The sequence below is a fragment of the Odontesthes bonariensis genome, chromosome 23, assembly GCF_027942865.1.
Source record: "Odontesthes bonariensis isolate fOdoBon6 chromosome 23, fOdoBon6.hap1, whole genome shotgun sequence".
Taxonomy (NCBI): Eukaryota; Metazoa; Chordata; class Actinopteri; order Atheriniformes; family Atherinopsidae; genus Odontesthes; species Odontesthes bonariensis.
Genome location: NC_134528.1, coordinates 9,806,529 through 9,827,351, shown reverse-complemented (window position 1 = coordinate 9,827,351; position 20,823 = coordinate 9,806,529). Strand labels below are relative to the sequence as shown.

At 43.2% G+C, this 20,823-nt stretch overlaps 1 protein-coding gene across 5 annotated transcripts in view; it reads right to left on the bottom strand.

Annotated features, from left to right (window-relative positions):
* LOC142374372 (thyroid hormone receptor alpha-B) overlaps positions 1 to 20,823 on the bottom strand; it is a 170,104-nt gene that overhangs the window by 34,100 nt on the left and 115,181 nt on the right. For 4 of the 5 annotated variants that reach the window (XM_075458022.1, XM_075458019.1, XM_075458020.1 and 1 more), the window contains exon 4: positions 9,668 to 10,016. In XM_075458022.1, the coding sequence (XP_075314137.1) occupies positions 9,668 to 9,717 (50 nt within the window). In that variant the 5' untranslated portion in view covers positions 9,718 to 10,016. Of the gene's footprint in view, positions 1 to 1,564; positions 1,637 to 9,667; positions 10,017 to 20,823 lie in introns of those variants that run through there. The other variant, XM_075458023.1, reaches the window with a different exon arrangement.

Below are 20,823 nucleotides of genomic sequence, written 5' to 3'. Positions count from 1 at the left end.
ATTTGTGCGGATTATCGGCATGTGAAGGTGTGCCAAACATAAAAAACACCAAATATGTGTGGATTATCGGCACGTTAAGGTGTGCCAAACATAAAAAACACCAAATATGTGCGGATTATCATCACGTTAAGGTGTGCAAAACATAAAAAACACCAAATATGTGCGGATTATCGGCACGTTAAGGTGTGCCAAACATAAAAAACACCAAATATGTGCGGATTATCGGCACGTTAAGGTGTGCAAAACATAAAAAACACCAAATATGTGCGGATTATCGGCACGTTAAGGTGTGCAAAACATAAAAAACACCAAATTTGTGCGGAATATCGGCACGTTAAGGTGTGCCAAACATAAAAAACACCAAATATGTGTGGATTATCGGCTCGTTAAGGTGTGCCAAACATAAAAAACACCAAATATGTGCGGATTATCGGCACGTTAAGGTGTGCAAAACATAAAAAACACCAAATATGTGCGGATTATCGGCTCGTTAAGGTGTGCCAAACATAAAAAACACCAAATATGTGCGGATTATCGGCTCGTTAAGGTGTGCAAAACATAAAAACCACCAAATTTGTGCAGAATATCGGCACGTTAAGGTGTGCAAAACATAAAAACCACCAAATTTGTGCGGAATATCGGCACGTTAAGGTGTGCCAAACATAAAAAACACCAAATACGTGTGGATTATCGGCTCGTTAAGGTGTGCCAAACATAAAAAACACCAAATATGTGTGGATTATCGGCTCGTTAAGGTGTGCCAAACATAAAAAACACCAAATACGTGTGGATTATCGGCTCGTTAAGGTGTGCCAAACATAAAAAACACCAAATATGTGCGGATTATCGTCACGTTAAGGTGTGCCAAACATAAAAAACACCAAATTTGTGCGGATTATCGGCACGTTAAGCTGTGCCAAACATAAAAAACACCAAATAACATCGGCCTTTTTGCATCTGGAGGTGGTCTGGCTCACACTGCGATCTCATCCAGGTGTAAAAAGTTCAGAGGTCTCCTTCTTTTTTTCCTTTTTCCACATTGTCTTACATTGTTCAGCAACAGAACATCAACAAATTCTCTCAAAAATAAAAGATAATCCTCCCTATCAAGGTCTGATCACATCCAAAATAGAACTTGAAACAATATTAACACCCTTGGAAGTGGGAAGAAATTTGTAAAAAAGGCTTAAAACTCGAAGAAAGAAACGGCAACTTGGCAGCTTAAATTTGGTGAGTGTGTGGCTTCTTTGGCGCATAAAAGGCTTCAACTCCAGAATAAAAACACCATGCATAATTAAATATTATGCACAGCATTGTGAGCTGCACGGGCAAACCTCAGAGTGCTCTCCGATTCCCGGCTATTACACAGACGGATCAGCACACCGAGCCCACACAGACGCACTTTACTTTCCCTGCTGCACCCTCATTTCTACAGCAACAAATTGATTCCTGTGGCTTGAAAGTCGTGCAGAAAACACACACACACACACACACACTCACACACTCTAAAACAAACAGCACAAGCTGAACATGAAGAAGCCAAGAAGATGACACTTAAACTTACAGTGCAGCCCGGATGACACAGTGGGACTGTAAAATATGCATGGCAGAGGAGCGCTTGGAGCTGGAAGTTTCAGATGCAGTTCACTCTCACACACACCCTGATGTCTGTACGACTTGTGCTATGTTTAGCCCGCTGAACCCGCTCAAATACACTCGGAGTGTCCCTCCCTCTTCCTCCAGTCTGTGGGGCTCGAGTAGCACCCAACCCACACCGGCTGGAGCGCCGCCAGATCCTCTGCCATCGCTTGCTTATCAGGTAACTATGCAGGAGACGTGATATTACATATGTAAATGTATTTTATTTATACAGCCCTTTACAGACAACCCTTACGATGTACCAAAGTGCTTTACAGCAGGTAATAAATAAAGAGAAGAATAAGTAAAAACAAATAAAAACAATAAAAGAACAGTAAAAGCTATAAAATACAACAAAATCGAATGAGATAAATTAAGATAAAAGTGTCATCATACTACTGGGTATTAAAGCCATCCTAAATAAGTAGGTTTTTAGCCTAGATTTGAAGAGGCCCAGGTCAGAAATAAGACGCAGCTGGACGGGGAGCTTATTCCAGAGCCTGGGGGCAGCTTTGGGAAAAGGCTCGGTCACCCCAGGATTTGTATTCTGTACTCTGTTGACCTCAGAGGTCTACCAGGACTGTTAAAAGCTCAGATAAATACGATGGGGCGAGGCCGTTAAGAGCTTTAAAAACAAAAATTAAAAGTTTAAAATCAATTCTATAAAGGACAGGAAGCCAATGGAGGGAGTTAAGAACAGGAGTGATGTGCACACGAGTGTGTATATATATATATATATACATATATATATATATATAAATATATATATAAATATAGGGGCAGGCTGTGGCAATCAGACCTGAGCTCATTAGTTCACATTGAGAACGTGCATTTTAACGACCTTTTCTCGACCCGCATCTGTTGAGGACCGTCTTCAGACATCTTCGGAGCGTGAGAGTAAACATTTTCCTTCCTTTTTAACTTATTTCATTAAATAAAATAACATTAAAAAGAGTGGAAGAGTGGACAGCAGCTTGGCAGCCCACAGACAGAACAGCACAAAGACACTCAGAGAAGTCCAGAGAATTATATCCATAACAGAGTGTGAATGAGGCCCACTGTCCTATGTTTAGAGAGCTACAGGCACCTATTGTTGTGCCCGTATGCTACAGCCCTGCAGCTGAGTTTGACCCGCCCTATACATCCAGCGCTAATGGACACTTTGTACCCTTGTGTGTCCCGCCACTGTGTAAATTACAGGCTTAGCTGGAGGGGCATATAGCATGCCAATGAGGGAAAACAAGACAACTCCCTCTGTGCACATACACCCCCTCTAATGTAAGCCACACATAATGAATATGGAGCTGACTGCTCAGATGAGCAAGGCTCAATACGTCCTGTACTGAAGCAAAGGGGCTAACTTTAGAGTATGTAGCAACAGGGATCCTGAGCTGCATAGATTACAATTTTGTGGATTTTTTAAAGGCTGCAGGACTGTCTCAGTTTGTGCATTTTAAATTCACAGTCCAGGTTAAGACACATTACAAAAAGTGGTGGTAGGTAGATAAACAAATATCCACAGGTGGTGCTTCTAAAGCTCTAAAGTTCTGATGCTGCTCTATAAAGCTCTGAATGGTCCAGGACCAGAATGCATCAGTGACCTCCTGACCCAGTATGAACCTTCCAGACCCCCTCAGGTCATCTGGATCCGGTCTTCCATCAGTTCCCAGAGTCAGAACCAGACATGGAGAAGCTGCATTCAGCTTCTATGCTCCACATGTCTGGAACAAACTCCCAGAAAGCCTCAGATCAGCTGAAACACTCAGTGGCCCTCATTTATCAAACTTGCGTAAGACGAAAAACGTGCGTAGGTCGTGTGTACGTTCTTTTCTGCGCAAAGGTTGGCATTTATCAAATCCATCGTGAGCGCAGGAAAGATGAAATCGCCACGACAGGTCTGAGGCCGTGTACGCACTTTTCCATTTTGACTTGCGGTGACTGCAATACAGCAGCGTCACTAGTGCGTGCTCAGGAGTCGCAACAAATCCCTAGGTTAAAATTACAGACTTATCACTTTGAAGAAGGCCCATGTTTTATTTGACTTCAACATAAATATAAACATAAACGCAAATTAAATAAATTAAACAAGTACAACTCCGTAATTGGAAGAGTGATGGCTCATTATTCAACCGTGCACCCTCACACCGAACAGGAGAGGCGCTTTAACACTGCGCATTCGCGCACGCGTGCCACTGTGGAGAGGTGTATAGGACTCCTAAAGCTGGATCTGTCTCTCGGCTGCGGGGGGAACCCTATACGCCCGAAAAGGTATGCAATATTATTATTGCATGCGGGGATCTCCATAACATTGCCCAAAAAAATGGAGTGCCATTTCCAGATGTACATCCAGAGGACCCCGTACCCAGAGATCCCTTCCACCAGCCAGCACAGCCAAGAGCGCTCAGGAGGAGAGAGGAACGTATTCAGCGATTCTGACTTTTGGTAAGCATTCTGTTATTCAAGGAAAAAAGAAAGGAGAACAACGATTTCTTTCAGCATTTATTCTGTGACTTCAGTGTTTCATTTATGTCTTTCAATGTACTGTCGATAGATTGCATGGTGTGTGTTAAAGCCATCATCCACTTCACGATCTCTGTTTGTCTTTCTAGGACCTCTGTGGTCAACACGGCTGGCTGGTGTGACGCTGCAGACCGGGGGGCAGAGGCAGAGGCTTCGGATGTTGACGGGCCGCGTATACAACTGTTTTATTTAAACGTCTTGGGTGTGCAGTCATTCTTACCATTCTCGAGCTCTAGCATGGGCGCATCAGTGTCAAGTTTCCCTGGCACACCGATGAGGACGTCGCTCCGATCACGCCAGCCACCCTCTCCTCCTCCCCCCCCCCCGCCCTGTTTGTGACATGCTGCGCGTAGGAGAGCTGCGACCTTCTTTTTCATATCGGACAACTTCTTCCTGATCTTACTGGAGAAACAGTAAAACATCGCTCAATTTTAGATTTAATTTAATCTGGAGTTTATCACATTTTATTGACCATCACAGTAGGGGAAAATACATAACTCGTCCGGTCTGCGATTTACATCGCCAACGCTGTTGACAGCCCTCCCAGCTGTCAACGCTGTTGACAGCGTTTCTTTGCCGCCTTTCGTCTATCCATGTCGCAAATTCTAGAGGTGCGGCCTCTCAGCCCCCTTTTGTAGAAGGCGTGGTTAGGATCATTACGATGGATTTCAGCCACCGGATTTATCAACAGCCGCTCGGTTTTACGATGGGATTGGTGTGGTACGCATGTTCTGTAAATCTCACTTGAGCCTCTGCGTACGACGAGTTCTCCGCTCATATCAACGATGCTTTCTACGACGGCTTGATAAATGAGGGCCAGTGTGTTTAAGTCCAGGCTGAAGACACGCCTATTTTCAGCTGCATTTAAATAAAGCTCCAAATCTGAAGCTTGAGTTTCAAAACTTAATCACATTTTAACTACTGATTTCATCTATTGTTCTGATTTCTGTGCTTTTTATTTCTACTGTTTTAATGTCTCTGTAAAGCACTTTGAATAGCCTTGTTGTTGAATTGTGCTGCACAGATAAACCTGCCTTGCTTAAATCTGCAGGACATGACTCAAAGTTGTGCCTGTTTATCATTCCTAGTAAAATCCCAACTGAATGAGATCAGGAGGCTTTGATGAACGTGACGTTCTCCCAGCGCGTACTGGGAACGACGCCAGTTCAGGATCCTGTTTCAATGTGCCGGACCGCTGCTCTATGCAGCCATGTGGCATCATCCGTGACATCTATTCATTATTATCTCTCTGAGAGCATCGTGCAATCGCTCAAAGTCGTCCATCCTTTTCGTACACATGCTTTATCTTGTGCAGGGTCACAAAACAACAATAAAAGGCTTACATTCTTTGGACTGGTGGGTGGAAAACGGAGCACCAAGGTAGTGCTCACATTGCAGCACCTCCACAAATATTTGTCAAACACGCAGCATTGATCCAAGCTGAAATCAGCCGTTTCTACCCGTCTTAAAACTGTCATAGCTGTTAAAAGCCTTAAGATTCCTGGAAGGGAATGTCTTCGGTACAGAGTGTGATCGGCACTGACAACAACGCAGCGCCTCCCTCCTGGCTGTAAATGACTTCTCTCTCACATCAGGTGGTTGTCAGATGTGTTCATGCTTTACACCAGGAGAGACGCAGATGAGGTCAAAGGATCAAAACGCACAGAAATCCCCCCCTAACGGTCCACTGGGAGCGGCGTCATCCACAAAAACTTGTTGAAACTATTAGGCGGTGCTTGCAAAATGTGAAAGAGCTACTCCTGTGGTATTTGTACAATAATAGAGGAGTCTAAGAACGTTTCAGCCAAAAGCCTAAGCCAGAAACAAGAAGCAAAAATCTAAAAGTCTATTAAACTTGACAGCATTTACTGAGTTTTAAAGCCCACAAACAAACAAAGGGGCAGAGAGGCAATACATCAAAAAGAGCACAGCAAGAGAGCAAATAACCAGCCTTCAACGCAGCTCTGACAGGTCATTTAGGGTGCAGGGCTAATCTCTAAAGGAAGGAAAAGCTTAATAGATAGCTTATGTTTCCAGTTGGGCCTCAGGCGAAGATGCTCCTTTTCTTCTTAAGATCAAATCGTTGTGGTCATCCAGGGTTTATGGGGGTTATGGCGAGCTGGATGCAAACAAAGAAGTAGGAACACACCTTCAGAGGAAGGTTATAAGCGCTGAAGACAACTGATGATTTTAACCCGTCACTTTAAACAACAGCGAGTCTTCAACCCCGACACAACCTTGGGTATTTTCTGCCTTTCTTTACGTCACTGTGGCCATCAGGGCTGCCCCGATTAGTCGACTAGTCACCATTATGTCGACTATTAAAATCGTCGACGGCTAATTTAATAATAATAATAATAATAATTTTATTTTTACTTTGTTTTTCTCTCAAAACTGCTGCGGCACCTTCCACTGCAGCGTCTGTCGTTCTGTCCTTGACGCACATGCGCATCATGCGCTAACTTACTACTTACTCATACTGATAGCAGTAGACGTTAACATTAGCGATGCCGATTTGATTCATTAGCCTTAGCACATATATTTCATTAAAAGGTTTAATGAACTATCATCTTAATTGTCTTTATTTTTTAGTTAGCATGTACCTTAAACACCTCAAGCTGAAAGCTAATGATGGTTATATAAGAGCGGCTGCTTGCTGGTGCGATAAGCTGCATGTTTTACATTCAATGCACAAATGATCCGATTAGTCGACTAATCAGAAAAATATAATCGGTGATTAGTCGTTTGTGGCAGCCCTTGTCGCAATTTTAAGGATGTTTCAAAACTTAATCAGAGACATTCTGAGGCCTAATTTTAGATAATTTAATGCAGAATAACGTCCATTTGAACAGCTATATCACTGCTGCAAGTCGATTCCCAAAAGAAAAAGGGCACCTTCCCTAAATTTGAGCGTATTTATGAGAAATATTTCTGTGCTCATCTCGAGCTTTTTCAGCCGAGTGTAACAGCGTGCGTGTTGTGGTGAAAACACAGATCAGATGGACACCAAAACGAAACTACTGAGTGAGAACTGTGATCCTCTGTTGCATCTCCTGCACAAACCACACCATTGTGGTGCAAGCCTTTGCTATTGTTAACGCAACAGCGTGCAAGGAGTCTTGCATCAGCTGTGGTGACATGTTTGTGGAAGTGATGCAAGAAGAAAGCCAGCGTGATGTAAACGCGCCGTGATGCCAGAACAAATGAAAAACGATTGCCCCTTAGTGAGATCTGCCGTGGGATGTTTGATCATAAACGGATAAGTGTTCAACTTAATCTTTAGAGCATCACGTTAAAGAACTGGGCCAGTTTAAAATAACATGCTGAGATACAATGAGGTCCACTATCACGCTGAACACACCACTGACACCCACTCTCATCTGAAGCCCGGACAGCTTAAAGCTCGGAGCTTTGTGCTCACAATTATCCGCAATGTGCAGCCCGAATGTCTTACAGGTGTCGGCAAATAAGATGAGATACACTTGTACGTGTCAAACGAAGAATAGAAGTGTGGAGCATTCCTTCCTACATGCATGACACCAACTGTCCTCCCAGTGGGAAAGCTGCTAATCCCCTGACAGGTGTCCGCGCTAGCTGAGGAATGTATCCGGGCTTCAGGCAGCAGAGGGGAATCTGATGCCGCATTACAGCACAGACATGGTAATAAAAAGATAAACTCATTTTATTGCCTCTATAAGACAGATTCGAGTTGAACTGGAGAGACTGAGAAAGGATTTGTGAGGGAAAGTTTGGGAGTTATAAACCTCTGATGCCTTCACATTCTCCTCTTATCTTCTCATGCCGTTTTTAAAACGTGGCGATTCCTGCTGAAACGAGCCAATTCAATCATTTTCTATGTCCTCACTGTTCTCAGAGCAGCTCAAATAGCTCCAACTGCACCACCCTGGGGATAAGCATGTGAGTTAAGACAACCAGAAGGGTTGGTATTAAACTGTAATTACACTCTTGTATTATTCTTATTACATCTGCCCTCACAGCAGGACTGAGCGTGAGCCGCCAGCTGTCCCGCAGTCAGGTAAAATCAATCATGTGATAAACATGCGATTCTGTGAAGGAAAAAGGGAGCTGGGTCCACTCATTGCAGCTCCAAGTGCAGCACTTATTGTCAGCTGGAGCAAAAGCACAAAGAAACCTATGAATAGTTATCTGACCATTAAAATTACACTTAAAGAAGTCAGGAGCTTGTTAGCAATCAAGTCAATTCATTTAGAACCAGAGCGCAACAAAAGCCACGAATCAATCTGGTTTTAATGTCAACGCACAGAAATATAAAACGGTCCAGCGTTGATGAGGTCCTGGTGTCTAAAGAACTTAAAGGGACAGTTCGCCTCTTTTGACATGAAGCTGTATGACATCCCATTTTAGCAAAATCATTTATGAACATCTTCTTACCCCCTGCTGCGTCCTGTGAGCCGAGATGCGGTCTCGTTTTGGTGTTGATGAAGGTAGTCCGGCTAGTTGGCTGGGGTTTAAAAAATAAAGCGTTTTGCTTCTCAAAACAATATGCGTTCAAAAGAGTAATACATTTGCATCACAGAATCGTTCTCCAGGAAAAAGTCAGACCTCACAATCACTTGACGCTATTTTCTCTCCCTTCGTATCACTGCGTGCTGTGTAGACCGAGCAGCAAACACCCTAACAGGAGCGGCTGTCGGCAGCACGTAGTGATACGAAGGGAGAGAAAATAGGGCCAAGCAATTGTGAGGTCTGACTTTTTCCTGGAGAACGATTTTGTGATGCAAATGTATTACTCTTTTGAACGCATATTGTTTTGAGAAGCAAAACGCTTTATTTTTTAAACCCCAGCCAACTAGCCGGACTACCTTCGTCAACGCCAAAACGAGGCTGGAACTCAGCTCACAGGACGCAGCAGGGGGTAAGAAGATGTTCATAAATGATGTTGCTAGTATGGGATGTCAAAAGAGGCGAACTATCCCTTTAAAACATGCTATAACGAACTGGAGGCAAGTACAAAGAAGCCAAAACCTGTCAGGAGTCGAGTTTGGACGAGTTGCAAAATGAGAAAGCAGAGAATTCAAAGTGCTCCCACACACTTTAGAAAGGGACCAATCGCAGTCAGCTTTAAGTATTCCCAGACATATTAACTCAATTCAATTATCCAATTTAAAAGAGACTAATCTCCCACTCAGTGTTTTCTGAATCATGAACCTCTGTCCGAGCCAAAGGAGACTGATGGTTTCCTTTATGAAGGAGCCCCCCCCTTTGCCTTCCTCTATGAGAAACGCTCCATTCCACTAATATTATGTTTTCCTTAATGCTCGGAAAAGCTCTGTATTTGTTTGTGTTCGGACCAGCCTGAAGAACCAAAGTAAAGCCCGAGACGTCGGGGCCAGAAGCAGCTATAGGTCCAAGTTATTTAAAAAAAGAGCAAGTACCATGAGAAAGATTCAGAAGATAAGGGACACAGCAGGACAAATGATGCGTGGAGGGAGGCAGAAAGAAGAAGAGTAACGATGTGGAAACTTACTGTTTCTCTTCTCCCTCTGATGGGTTAGAGTCCTGCTCCTTGTGTTCCATTCACCTTAATTCCATCCAGCAGCCAATCATGAGAGACTGAGGCAAGCCCCACCCTCGGATGCACACTTGTCATTCGCCGGTCAGGAGGGTTCGGTCAGTGAAACATGACAGCGTCCCGTCCCTGGGGTTCCTGGGAGGGTGGTGGTGGAGAGGGGTCGGCCCCCGGTGAGGTTGGTGTGTTGTAGCTGCAAGAGACGGAGGACGTTTGGGGCTCCACGGGGGGAAATCTGCGGGTCCCGCAGCCAGGGCTGGAGGTCGGCGTAGATCTCAAGGACACAGCGGAAGGAATGAGATTCAGCCTGGAAGGAAACACAGAAGCGTTCGTTTTAATTAGACGTTTCATAAAGATGAGACTGTCGGCCGCAGAGAAGCCAAAACAAAACAAAAAAAATCACTAATCAACGGAGCAGATTCGCTGGGTTTTTGGACTGTTTGGCAGACAAACTAAAACAAATGAAGAAAAAAACTTTTGTTTCATTTTACAAGTCAAACAATGAACCTACAGTACTCTAAAAATCCTCTTCCACTCCCTTATATACTGCCAGGAGAAGGAGAAATAAGTGCATAAAAAGAAATAGAAGGCAGAAGAAGAGATGTTAAAATATTAATGAGCCTGAACCCTCTCAGAACAGCTTTCTGTCCTTTCTTTAAGGAGTCTTCAGGAATAGTTCTCCAGGCTTCTTGAAGGACATCCCAAAGCTCTTCTTTGGATGTGGGCTGCCTTTTGTTCCGTTCTCTGCCAACATGATCCCACACTGCTTCAGTAATGTTGAGCTCCGGGCTCTGGGGAGGATTCATCCCTCCATCAGACCTGCTGCCACTGATTTTCAGTCCACTTCTTGTGTCCTTTGGCACAGCTCAGCCTTTTCTCCCTGTTTCCCTTCCATGGAGACCATTTCTGATGAGGCTTGGCCCAACAGTAGATGGATATATGCTCGACTGATTCATAGGTCAGTGTTCAGGGGCTCAACAAATAAACCTACATTCCTTTGAAAAATGGTAACAGCACTGCACTGAAAATGAATGAAAAAACAGGTCAAAGACCTTCAGAAAGGAGCCTGGAGAACTATTAATCAAGACCACTTTAAGAAATTACAAGAAAGTCTGGCTGCTTGGAGGTGAAATATAAAGAAATGAGGGGAGGCTGGGGACCTGTGCATCTTGGGCCAACAGCAGATGGATCAGCTGAAGGTCCAGATGCATCTCTCAGCTCCTGTGTCAGGTCTTTGCTGGATTTTTTCCTCTTTCTTAAGGACATCACTTTCAGATCCTGTTCATCTGCTGTAGATAGTTCTTTAGGCCTGACACTTCTTCTTTTGTCCTCCACTTGTCCAGTTTCCTCAAATGTTTTAAGGACACACTGCACACCGTGCTGAGATATGCCAAGTTTTCAGCTAACAGCTCTTTGGGAATCACCTTGTTGCTGCAGAAATCCTGTTTTCTGTCTGTCACACTGTGTTATCTTTGCTGTTTTTCACAGATGCAGCTAAAGAAATGGGAACAAATGATGTGTCTCTGTGACAGGCTGCTGGGAACAAAGCTGGTTCTTTGCTTAGTTTTCTGTTATGTGTGGAGACAACACTTGTTCATTGAGTTATGTGCTTTTTTTATGCTTGAATGATTCATAGGTGGGTGTTAAGCGACTTTACAAACTGAACACATTCTTCGAAAATGGCCCAGAGAATTGGACTGAAAATGAGATAAAAAGCAGAAAATGTCCAAAGAAAAACTCGGAAAGACATTCAGAAAGCCTGGAGAACTATAAAAGATTACAACAAAGTCTGCTCGGAGTGAAAATATAAAGAAATGAGAGGTGGATCGAGACCTTTTGGACATTTTCAACCAACCGTATTTCCATCCCGAGGTGTTAAGTAGTGCTGTTTTGATAGGACGCCTTGGAAAACACACAAGCTGTATCTGTGCTGTCTGGTCTGTCGTATCCTCAGAAGTGTTGACTGAAGGAGTCGACCTCAGTTATTCACCCAAGATTATCTCAAAAGCCGGGCATTGTTGATCTACTTGACGGTTAACACGTGATGTTAATGGATGCGGTCAGAAGGAGAAGGTTCTACACCAGGGGTGTCAAACTCAGCATAATCGTTGCCCTCAAAGGGCCAGATGTAACTTATAAATGTAACTACTCCTTTAATGTTAAATAACTCTGAATTTATTACTTATTCAAGTTACAAATATTACATATATATTTGCATAGATGTAAAAAAAAAAGTTTGCTTGTTGCTCTGTTATTATATCATAAATCCTTTTAATTTGTCAGCTTATGAAACCCACATCACTCCATCAATCAACCATCAAACTATCCAAGTGAATAAAGAAAAATAACATCAAACACAAGTTATGACATTTACTTTGCTCAAAACTTGAAATATCAAACAAAGCTCGCTTTTACTGCCGCAGTGTTTTCAGTTGTGGCTTTTTAGCGAACACATTCTGCTGCGATCGCAGTTTGCCTTTTAATTCTCGGGCAGTTTGTTGTTTTTCTTGATGCCTGATGTCGGCACACTGAGCTCCGTGTTTGGTCTCAGAATGCGGACGTAGATCGTACTCTTTGACAACCGCCTCATAACACAAAAGACATACTGTTTCTTCTCCTTGAAGCACAAACACGTATTCGCCTTCTGATCTTTCTTTAAACAGAACAATTTTTCTCTTCCTGCACATTTTGGGATCATTATTTGTATTTCTCAATTCCACTTGTTGGGAAAATCGCATCGATTTGGAAACACTGCAGTACAGTGGTGGGGTGCATTGTGGGAAATGTAGGTTTTTGGTCACTGCATGTATTTGACTTATTTATTTGTAGACAATCAGACCTTTTAAGCTCTCGCGGGCCACATAAAATGACGTGGTGGGCCACATTTGGCCTTGAGTTTGACACATATGTTCTACACGGACATTTCCCAGAGTTCACCTGAAACGTGCGCTCTCTGAGGTTGTTTCACCAAATATATGTCCCCATGCCGGTGGTGAGTAAATAACAGCTTCATGTTGTGTCTGCGCTGCGCCTCCTGTGAGCGAGTGTCACATTCCATCCAGCGCTACACGACCCCGGTCACAGGAAAAAGGCTCTCTGGGGGCACGCAGCGGCATCAGGGTTCCTCTGAGATACAATGAGCTGGAGGACAGACGCTCACCTTAAACTGTTATTGCAATCGGCTGCCTCTTTAGAAACGTGGGCCCACGGCTCCACGGAAGTCGGCTCTTACACCGGCTTAAGCAGTTAAGATAACCGGTGGAATCTCTGACAGGGTATGTAAGGACTCAGAGGGGTCGGGTCTTTATGCATCTGGCCCCTGCCTCCCTGCTCTGTTGTTCTGGGAAGGCTTTATTCTCTCCTCTGCTAATCCCTGGTTCAGTGTCTTTCTAATCTGGAACGGGGGGGAGGGGGGCTTTAGCCATAAGTGCTAGCATCATTTCTGCTTTTAGAGATAAAATAAGATGCTTTATTCAAAACAACCTTTCTTTGCAGGCAACTAAACTCAATAAAACACATCATTTACTCTGAATTTGATATTATTGCTAAAGGAAGTTGGGGGTTTCTAGTTTTCTGAAAAGTTTGTGAAACATCTCAGCTTCATTCTGCCTGAAAAGGGGCGTCGGTCACCATAAAACCTGGATGCAGCTGGATAGACCCATAACCAATCAGAGCTAAGCAATGTGGCTCCATGGCACCACTATCAGACACGATACAGGGTTCTGATTGGACGGCACAGAAAAGGTCGAACATGAGCTCTTAGAATCGTCTGGATTACAAGCAAGATTTCAGACGGATGATCAGACACAACAAGCTACTTAAATGACACCTTTTAAATGTAGTTCCATGAATAACATCCACATCTGCTGAATCTACATCTTAATTAACTTAACCTTTCGCAAGAAAGAAATAAAGAAAAGCTGTCATGGAGTTGAGTTTCTTGACTTTTTCCTGGAGAACGATTTTGTGATGCAAATGTATTACTCTTTTGAACGCATATTGTTTTGAGAAGCAAGACGCTTTATTTTTTAAACCCCAGCCAACTAGCCGGACTACTTTTGTCAACACCAAAACGAGGCTGGAACTCTGCTCACAGGACGCAGCAGGGGGTAAGAAAATGTTCATAAATGATGTTGCTAATATGGGATGTCATACAGCTTCATGTCAAAAGAGGCGAACTGTCCCTTTAAAGGGGAAGTTCGCTTTTTTTTTTTTAAACCTGGACCTTATTTCTGGCATAAAATATGTTCATCTGCTCACCGATAACAGTTTGGTGAAAGTCGGCGTCCTTTGGAAGATATTTAGATCGCTGGAGATCTGCATATATCCATATAACGGGAGAGAACAGGGCACAGAATACAGCCTCTAAATAAGGCATTATCTGTCTTTATTTCACCAAAACTTTAAGACCAATGAATGAATGAACACGTACTATTGCACTGTTAGCTCAGAGCTGCCGTGTTGTTGTTATCCGGGGCTATCGGGTTGTTTTTCCAGTAGACGAGTGTGTAGAAAGCCCCCCGATCCAGGTTTAAGAAAACCAAACTTCCCCATTAAGTCTGCTGAAAAACGTTCCTATGACATGGCATGCTGGATGAGGAGGACGGCGTATTTCTTAAATCAATGCTAACCGTGTTTTTGTTCATTCGATAAAGAGCTGCATTGCAGAAATAATGCAATAGCTTTAGCTGAATATTGCAACTACAACAATCAAGCAAACATCAATCTTAGCAGCTTAATAAAAAATTCCTCCAGTTTGCAGAAGAACACAAAGTGCTGCCACCGCTCCATTCGTGGTTCTAAAAATCTCCACAGAAGTAGAGCTGCTTGGGACCGACCGTGGCGTGACGGTAAAGACACACACCCTGCAGGCCGGCCATTAATGGAGTGTGCTTTATCAACGAGCTTCTCTCTATCAGATCAACTCTTGCCACAAGTGGCACCAGCCTCTGTTCGTGTTTGTGGCACAAACAATTTGTTGTTTATCACACTGGAACAACGAGGCCAGGGGAGAAAATGGGGCTATTGTTGGATTAGCGACTGCAATTACTGCAAATACCAGCAAACTAAAGAGCAAACGTCCCACCAATTTAGAGAAAACAAGCTAATAATGAGAAATGACCGTGGAAAACAGAGTCTGTGAGCAGAAGGTTTACTTCTTCCTCCTCCTTTCTATTACCAGAAATAGCCTGAATGTAAGTAGAGGCTTTTTGAAGTTATAGCAAACCTTCAGGTGCACTTTTTGGACATATTTAAGGAAATATCATCGCAAAGTGGACATGGACCAATAGTTAGCGGGACGAGACATGCTGGAAATGTTATATTCACATCAGAAACTTCAGAGTACAGAGTACTGATGTTCGTACTCTGTACTCTTCATCACACGAAGGTGTGGCTAATTGCTAACTGCCCCACATTCAGGGCACAGTGTAAACTTCGCCAATGGCAAATAATCCGACAGTCAAAACTTACTACAAAGTTCAAACCCCATCTATCAGAAAGGCTGACATTTTCTAAATTACAATAGAAACTTAAATCTGTCATTTTCTTTTTAATTATTAGCCTTTATTACCAGAGAAAGGTCGAGAGAAGTGTCTTTACTGTCTAACATCATTGCATTTAGAAAAAATAACAGCATTCTTTAGGATTCTCCAATCAAAAGATTCACTGGTGACAGGTGAGGGTGTAAGGAGTGGCATAAAAGAAACATCCACCAAATGGTTTCCAAGCGAGGATGAGTCACGATAACTTTCCAAATAATATATTTATTTGGACTGGTACCGGGCCGCACAGAAAGAATAAATAACTTACATTATTTCTGTTTTATTTTATTATCCGAGTCTGAACAATGTTTTATTTTGAAAAATGACCGAATTCTGTCCGTTACATCCGTCTATGACTCACTCTTGACACGTGTCAAGATGCTTGTCTCGGTCACGTGATACATTAACGCTGATATTAAACGCACAAGCTGGCAAAATGAGTAAAAAACAGTCTTTGAAAAGTTTCTTTGCAAAGGGGAAAAGGCCCAGTGAGGAGACAGAAGAAGAGCCTATGACCACTAAGAAAAAGAAAGCTGCATTTAACAGACAATACCAGGAGAACTACTTAAAAAATGGATTTATTGTGATTTATCCGGCACACCTTAAAGGCCGGTCCGTGAAAATATTGTCTGACATCAAACCGGTCCGTGGCGCAAAAACAGTTGCGGACCATGGTTACTCAAAACAGAGCCCCGCAGCATCCAAAAATGTGACCTGAAACTGTGTCACACAAGGAGGAATCCATTAATCAACTCTGTGCAAAAACACGGCCCAGTTCTCTGGATCCATCTCAGACGGACAGGAAGTTCTGTGGTCAGATGAGTCCATGTTTCAGCTGCTTTTGGGAACAACCAGTGTCTGGTTCTACGTGCTGAAGATAAAAAGGTGAAAAATCCAGCGTCTGTGATGGTGTGGGGCTCCATCGGTGCTCATATGCGTGAAGGCAGCACCGATGCAGAGCTGGAAATTGGCAGTTTGGAGAGACATGCCAACACAAGAGTCTTTTCTTGGGATATTTGTGCTTATTTAAGCAGGACGATGCCAGAACTCATTCTCCACGACCTCCTGCAGCGTGGTTTCATACACGCAGAGTGTGCGTGCTCGACTGGCCTGCCTGCAGTCCACATCTGTCCACATCTGTCTCCTATAGAAGACGTACGGAGCATCACGAAGAGGAGAATCCGACAGCAGCTGAGCAGCTGAAAGGTTGTACTCAGCAAGAATGGACCAAAAAACTCCGATAATCAGCATCCTCAGTTCCCAGACTTTGAATTTTCTAAATACAACTGGTGTCTGTGAAATAAAGGTTCAAACAAATGAACAAATTTCAGATTTAAGTTGTTTTGTTTTTTTTGCATGCAAATACAATCCTGTAAACCCAAAACTTTGTAATACAAAGTTGGACCAAGCACCAATTAACAAGACGAAGCAGCAACTCATGACAAATGGCGTCTATCTGATTAATTACCAACCGGGCCAACCGGGCCAGGAGGAACATTCCTCAAAAGGTATTTCCAGACAAAAACCATCCAATAAAACTTATCTGCTGCCACACAAAGTCTGGAGGTTCCTCCCTTTCTCCAACCCAGGAGGTTACGCTCACTCCAATTTCCTCTATATTCAAGGCCGGGGCGTGAAACGAGATAAGGAACGAAAGAAAGACGGTAAGATGAAGCGGGTTTCAGATAATAAATACAGCACCCTCTGGAGGGAGGTAAAGCTGATGAAAGGTGAAGAAAAAAAACATTCAGGTCAAAGCAGGAGAGCAGACGAATAAACCTGAGACCCATACACAAAATTCACTGATATCACTGGTGCAAAGGGTCCAAAACTGTACGATTTAAAAAACGTGCTGCAGCGAGAACCTGGAGCTCACGTGTTCTCTCGCTTCTTTGCTTCGCGCCCAGAACAGGCTGAGAAAGTTAATTGGACCCGTCGTTCACCTCAGCTGCATGGCCTTAAACACATGAAAGGAATCACAAGTGAGAGCATGTTGATGCCTGGAGAAGCAAATTATTTAAACATGATCCACTCTCGTGTGTGTTTCAGGCTAAAAAAAGAAACCATCAACATCCTTCTGCTCTTCAAGAAAACGAACCAGGATGAACATTTTCAAGAACCGAGCAAGCACGACACACTAATATTTAATATTCTTCCTTTATCTTAATTCTAGGGCTGGGCAACAATTACAATTTTTAATCTAATTAATCACATTTGTACGCAAAATCCAAAAATGAATCCAAAAGTAGTGTACAGCTTTTAGCATTTAGCTTTATTTTAAATGTGCTGCCATATGAATGAAAGTGCCATAACATTTGTTGTGCAAACACACTTTTAACATCAGCATCTTTCTGTAGTTTTTATGTAGAAGCCTCGCTCCACTGTCTGTTTCCTTGAATGACTTGCTGCTATCAGTTGTGTGTTTTGCCTTTAAGTGATATTTTAGACTGGAACTACTACGCTGAGAAGACAATTCAACTTGGCTGTAAATTTTAAATTTATTTTGAAATACGTGCTTTTATGTTGAAACAAGTAAAACAGGAAGTAGCGCCGGTTAGCTCCGTGAGCTTCAACCAGAGGCTGTGTTCGAAACCGTATACTTCTCCTACTACTCATACTAACTTTAACTTTTTTTAAGTTCCCGGATGCATACTAGATTCTCCGAAATGTTGGGTATGCATCATGAGGTTAATACTCATACTCAAACTACCCAAGATGCAACGTAACGTGACGTCGCCGATCGTCATTTCCTGTCAAAACGGCAGTTTCAAGCTAGCTACAACGAGGGTAGGTTCACTTCCTGTTTTCAAAACAAAAGCACCAATTGTATCGTAATGCCTATGATAAAAGGCAACGGGTATTTTATTTTGTGAAAATAACCGGAAGAGCGCTGCTCACTGCGGCTAGCTTTAGTAGCGCCGAATTCGTGGGAACAAAATTGTAAATAGCCGGTATTTTGTCAGATTTTCAACACGTTGGGGATCTAAACGACTACTTTCTCGCCTGAAAATGTTTCAAATGTTGCTAAAGTTTACAGAGTTCAGAGCTTAAGTGAAATCAGCTTCAGGCCGGCTGATTTCGGCTCGGGCAGGAGCGAAATGCATTGTGGGTAAACGCTCTGCATACTGTCTGATCGATCAGGATGCAGTATGGAAGTATGTATTATGTAGTATGCGGTTTCGAACACAGCCAGAGCACCTGTAACGGTGATGTTACCTGCTAGTTTATTTTTATTTTATTACTCCATGCTTCGTGGTATTTGCTGTAACTGTGTGAATGTGATAAATTCAACAGACTTTTACAATAAAACCTGCGTTAATGCGCAATAAAATATTTATCGGCATTGAATAATTAACAAGTTAATGCGATAATAACTCGCCCAGCCCTACTTAATTCATTTAGTTACATTGAAACATAAGCATATCTAGAATATATTTGAGTAATATCTACATGTACAGTGATGTTGGTTGAGCCAGGAAGAGGCTGGGGAGCTGTAATTAGCAGAAGCAACAATGCCGTGAGCTCAGAGCCACAGAATGAGCTAAAGCTACCTCGACAAGCTACATGCAAGCAAGCTAACTGGGTCTGACAGACTGAAGTCAAAGACGGGGCCCGAACTAATGCGAGGCTCCACTTAAAGAAACTGGACACGGGAATAATGTTCAGGAATGTTGTTGTTGTTCCTCAGAGACTCGTTGGCGGTGAGTTAGGTAGTTGGTTTCACATCAGAGGGGACCCTGGCCCTGTTTACAGCTGACATGCAGCGCTTCCACATCTGGAATTAAAGCACATCTCCGCCGACAACTTATCAGATGGCGATTCGTTACACCAACTGTGAATAAACATAAACCAGATCTGACTCAGGCAGCTTCAAGTCTACCAAGGATTCAGCTAAATCATTGAATTAGATATTAAAGCGATTCAGAGCTGCCTTTTGTCATCAGATATTCCAGTGACCCACTTCATGTTGAGTCACACATTTACGCTTCCTTCCTTCCCTCAGATTCTCTGTGTTGGATTCTGCTGTGTTTCATGGAAATGTCGAGTTTGGAGGACCGGAGATATACACTAAAGCTCAAGGGTGAATATTTGACAGAAAGCCTTCACTCACTGCCACAACACAAGTGAGTCACAGGAGTTTTTCCTGGAAAGGATTCGTTTCATTTCATTTCATTTTGTCCACCAGACCAACCAGAGGAATATCCCTAAACCTGACCAACCGGGCGGCAGCGGAGGCATTCAAACCGATAAAAGAATGTGGCCACGTGTGTCTCAGACCTCCTGCAAATGTGGTTCAGGTGATCGGATCTTATGTCATGAGTACAGATGCACAAATTGAAATTTCCCGACCTGCTGACTCTAATTTTCTTCCAGCTTGAATTTCCAGAAGAAAGGAATTTATTCAAACCCCTCCAGAAGGGAGTATACAGCATGCACTGGAACATAAGCCCTTAACTTTCTCCTTTTCTTGCTCATCTTAAAACATAAATGTAAAAACGGGATATTTTTTTAGCTAAAAAGGCCATGAACTTAGTGTTCAGCGCACTCATTTAAAGTGTTTTGGGCTGTCAGCGAGTTAATGATGCGTTTCCTGGTAGAAAGAAATACGTATCATCAGATTTCTAAGAGCTGAGCGTATGCTACATTGTGACAAGTGGCACTTGCCAAGTTTAGAGAGGATCAAGCTGAAAATCCCCTCCATCAATGCGCCCAAGTCCTGAGTGCATTTAGCACATTATTTAAGCCCCGTTGACACATGGCGTTAGCAGGTATCCAGGAATGATCCAATCACAAGAGAGCAGGCGTGAACTCAGTCAGGATCATTGAGATCAAGCGGATACATCCCATACAGGAAAGCTGCTGTCTGAAGTGAGCTTACGTTTTCCATTTTTCCCCGAGAGCTGCAGAGATTTTAGAAGCTTCAGCTTCGGGCTGAGGCGGCGAACAAAGCCGTTGAAGTAGCAGACGAACTCTGGGTGGCTCCTTTGGGCCGTTCAGCACGTATTTCAGGGCCAACACAACCCACGGATGTATCACAGGTCATGTGATCAGGCTTTTTCTACAGAATAACAACTGAAGAGACTTCAAAAGAGTCGGTTTGTGCGTCTTTAGTCAGTCGAGCTCTGAAACATCCCAAATCAATTATTTAACCTTCCTTTTACATCTGCCCTCGTCTCACATTGCATCTGGTACATGATTTATTGAAATGCCGGTAAAAACAAGTCTGACTAAAGATAATCGCTGGTGTCGCCGAGCGTTTTCCTGCTGACAGCTGACTGTGTGACACGGGCTTTGTGTTACTTACATACGGAGCCGGAAACAGAGATCCGCTTACATACGGAGTCGCGTTTGGACACCAGGTGGAAACACACATATTTGGCGCCGTCCACTTGCGGTTGTACCTGAGCACCAAGTGTGAACAGGGCCTAAAGGGCTCTTAGACACCAAGCCAACGGCTGTTGGAGCGTCTGTTTTTTCTTTTCTTTCTGTTGTGTAATGCACCTTTTTTCAGCCGATTCGACATGTTAAATCGCTGTGGGATCCCTCTGAATGGATGTTCAGTGTCGTGAG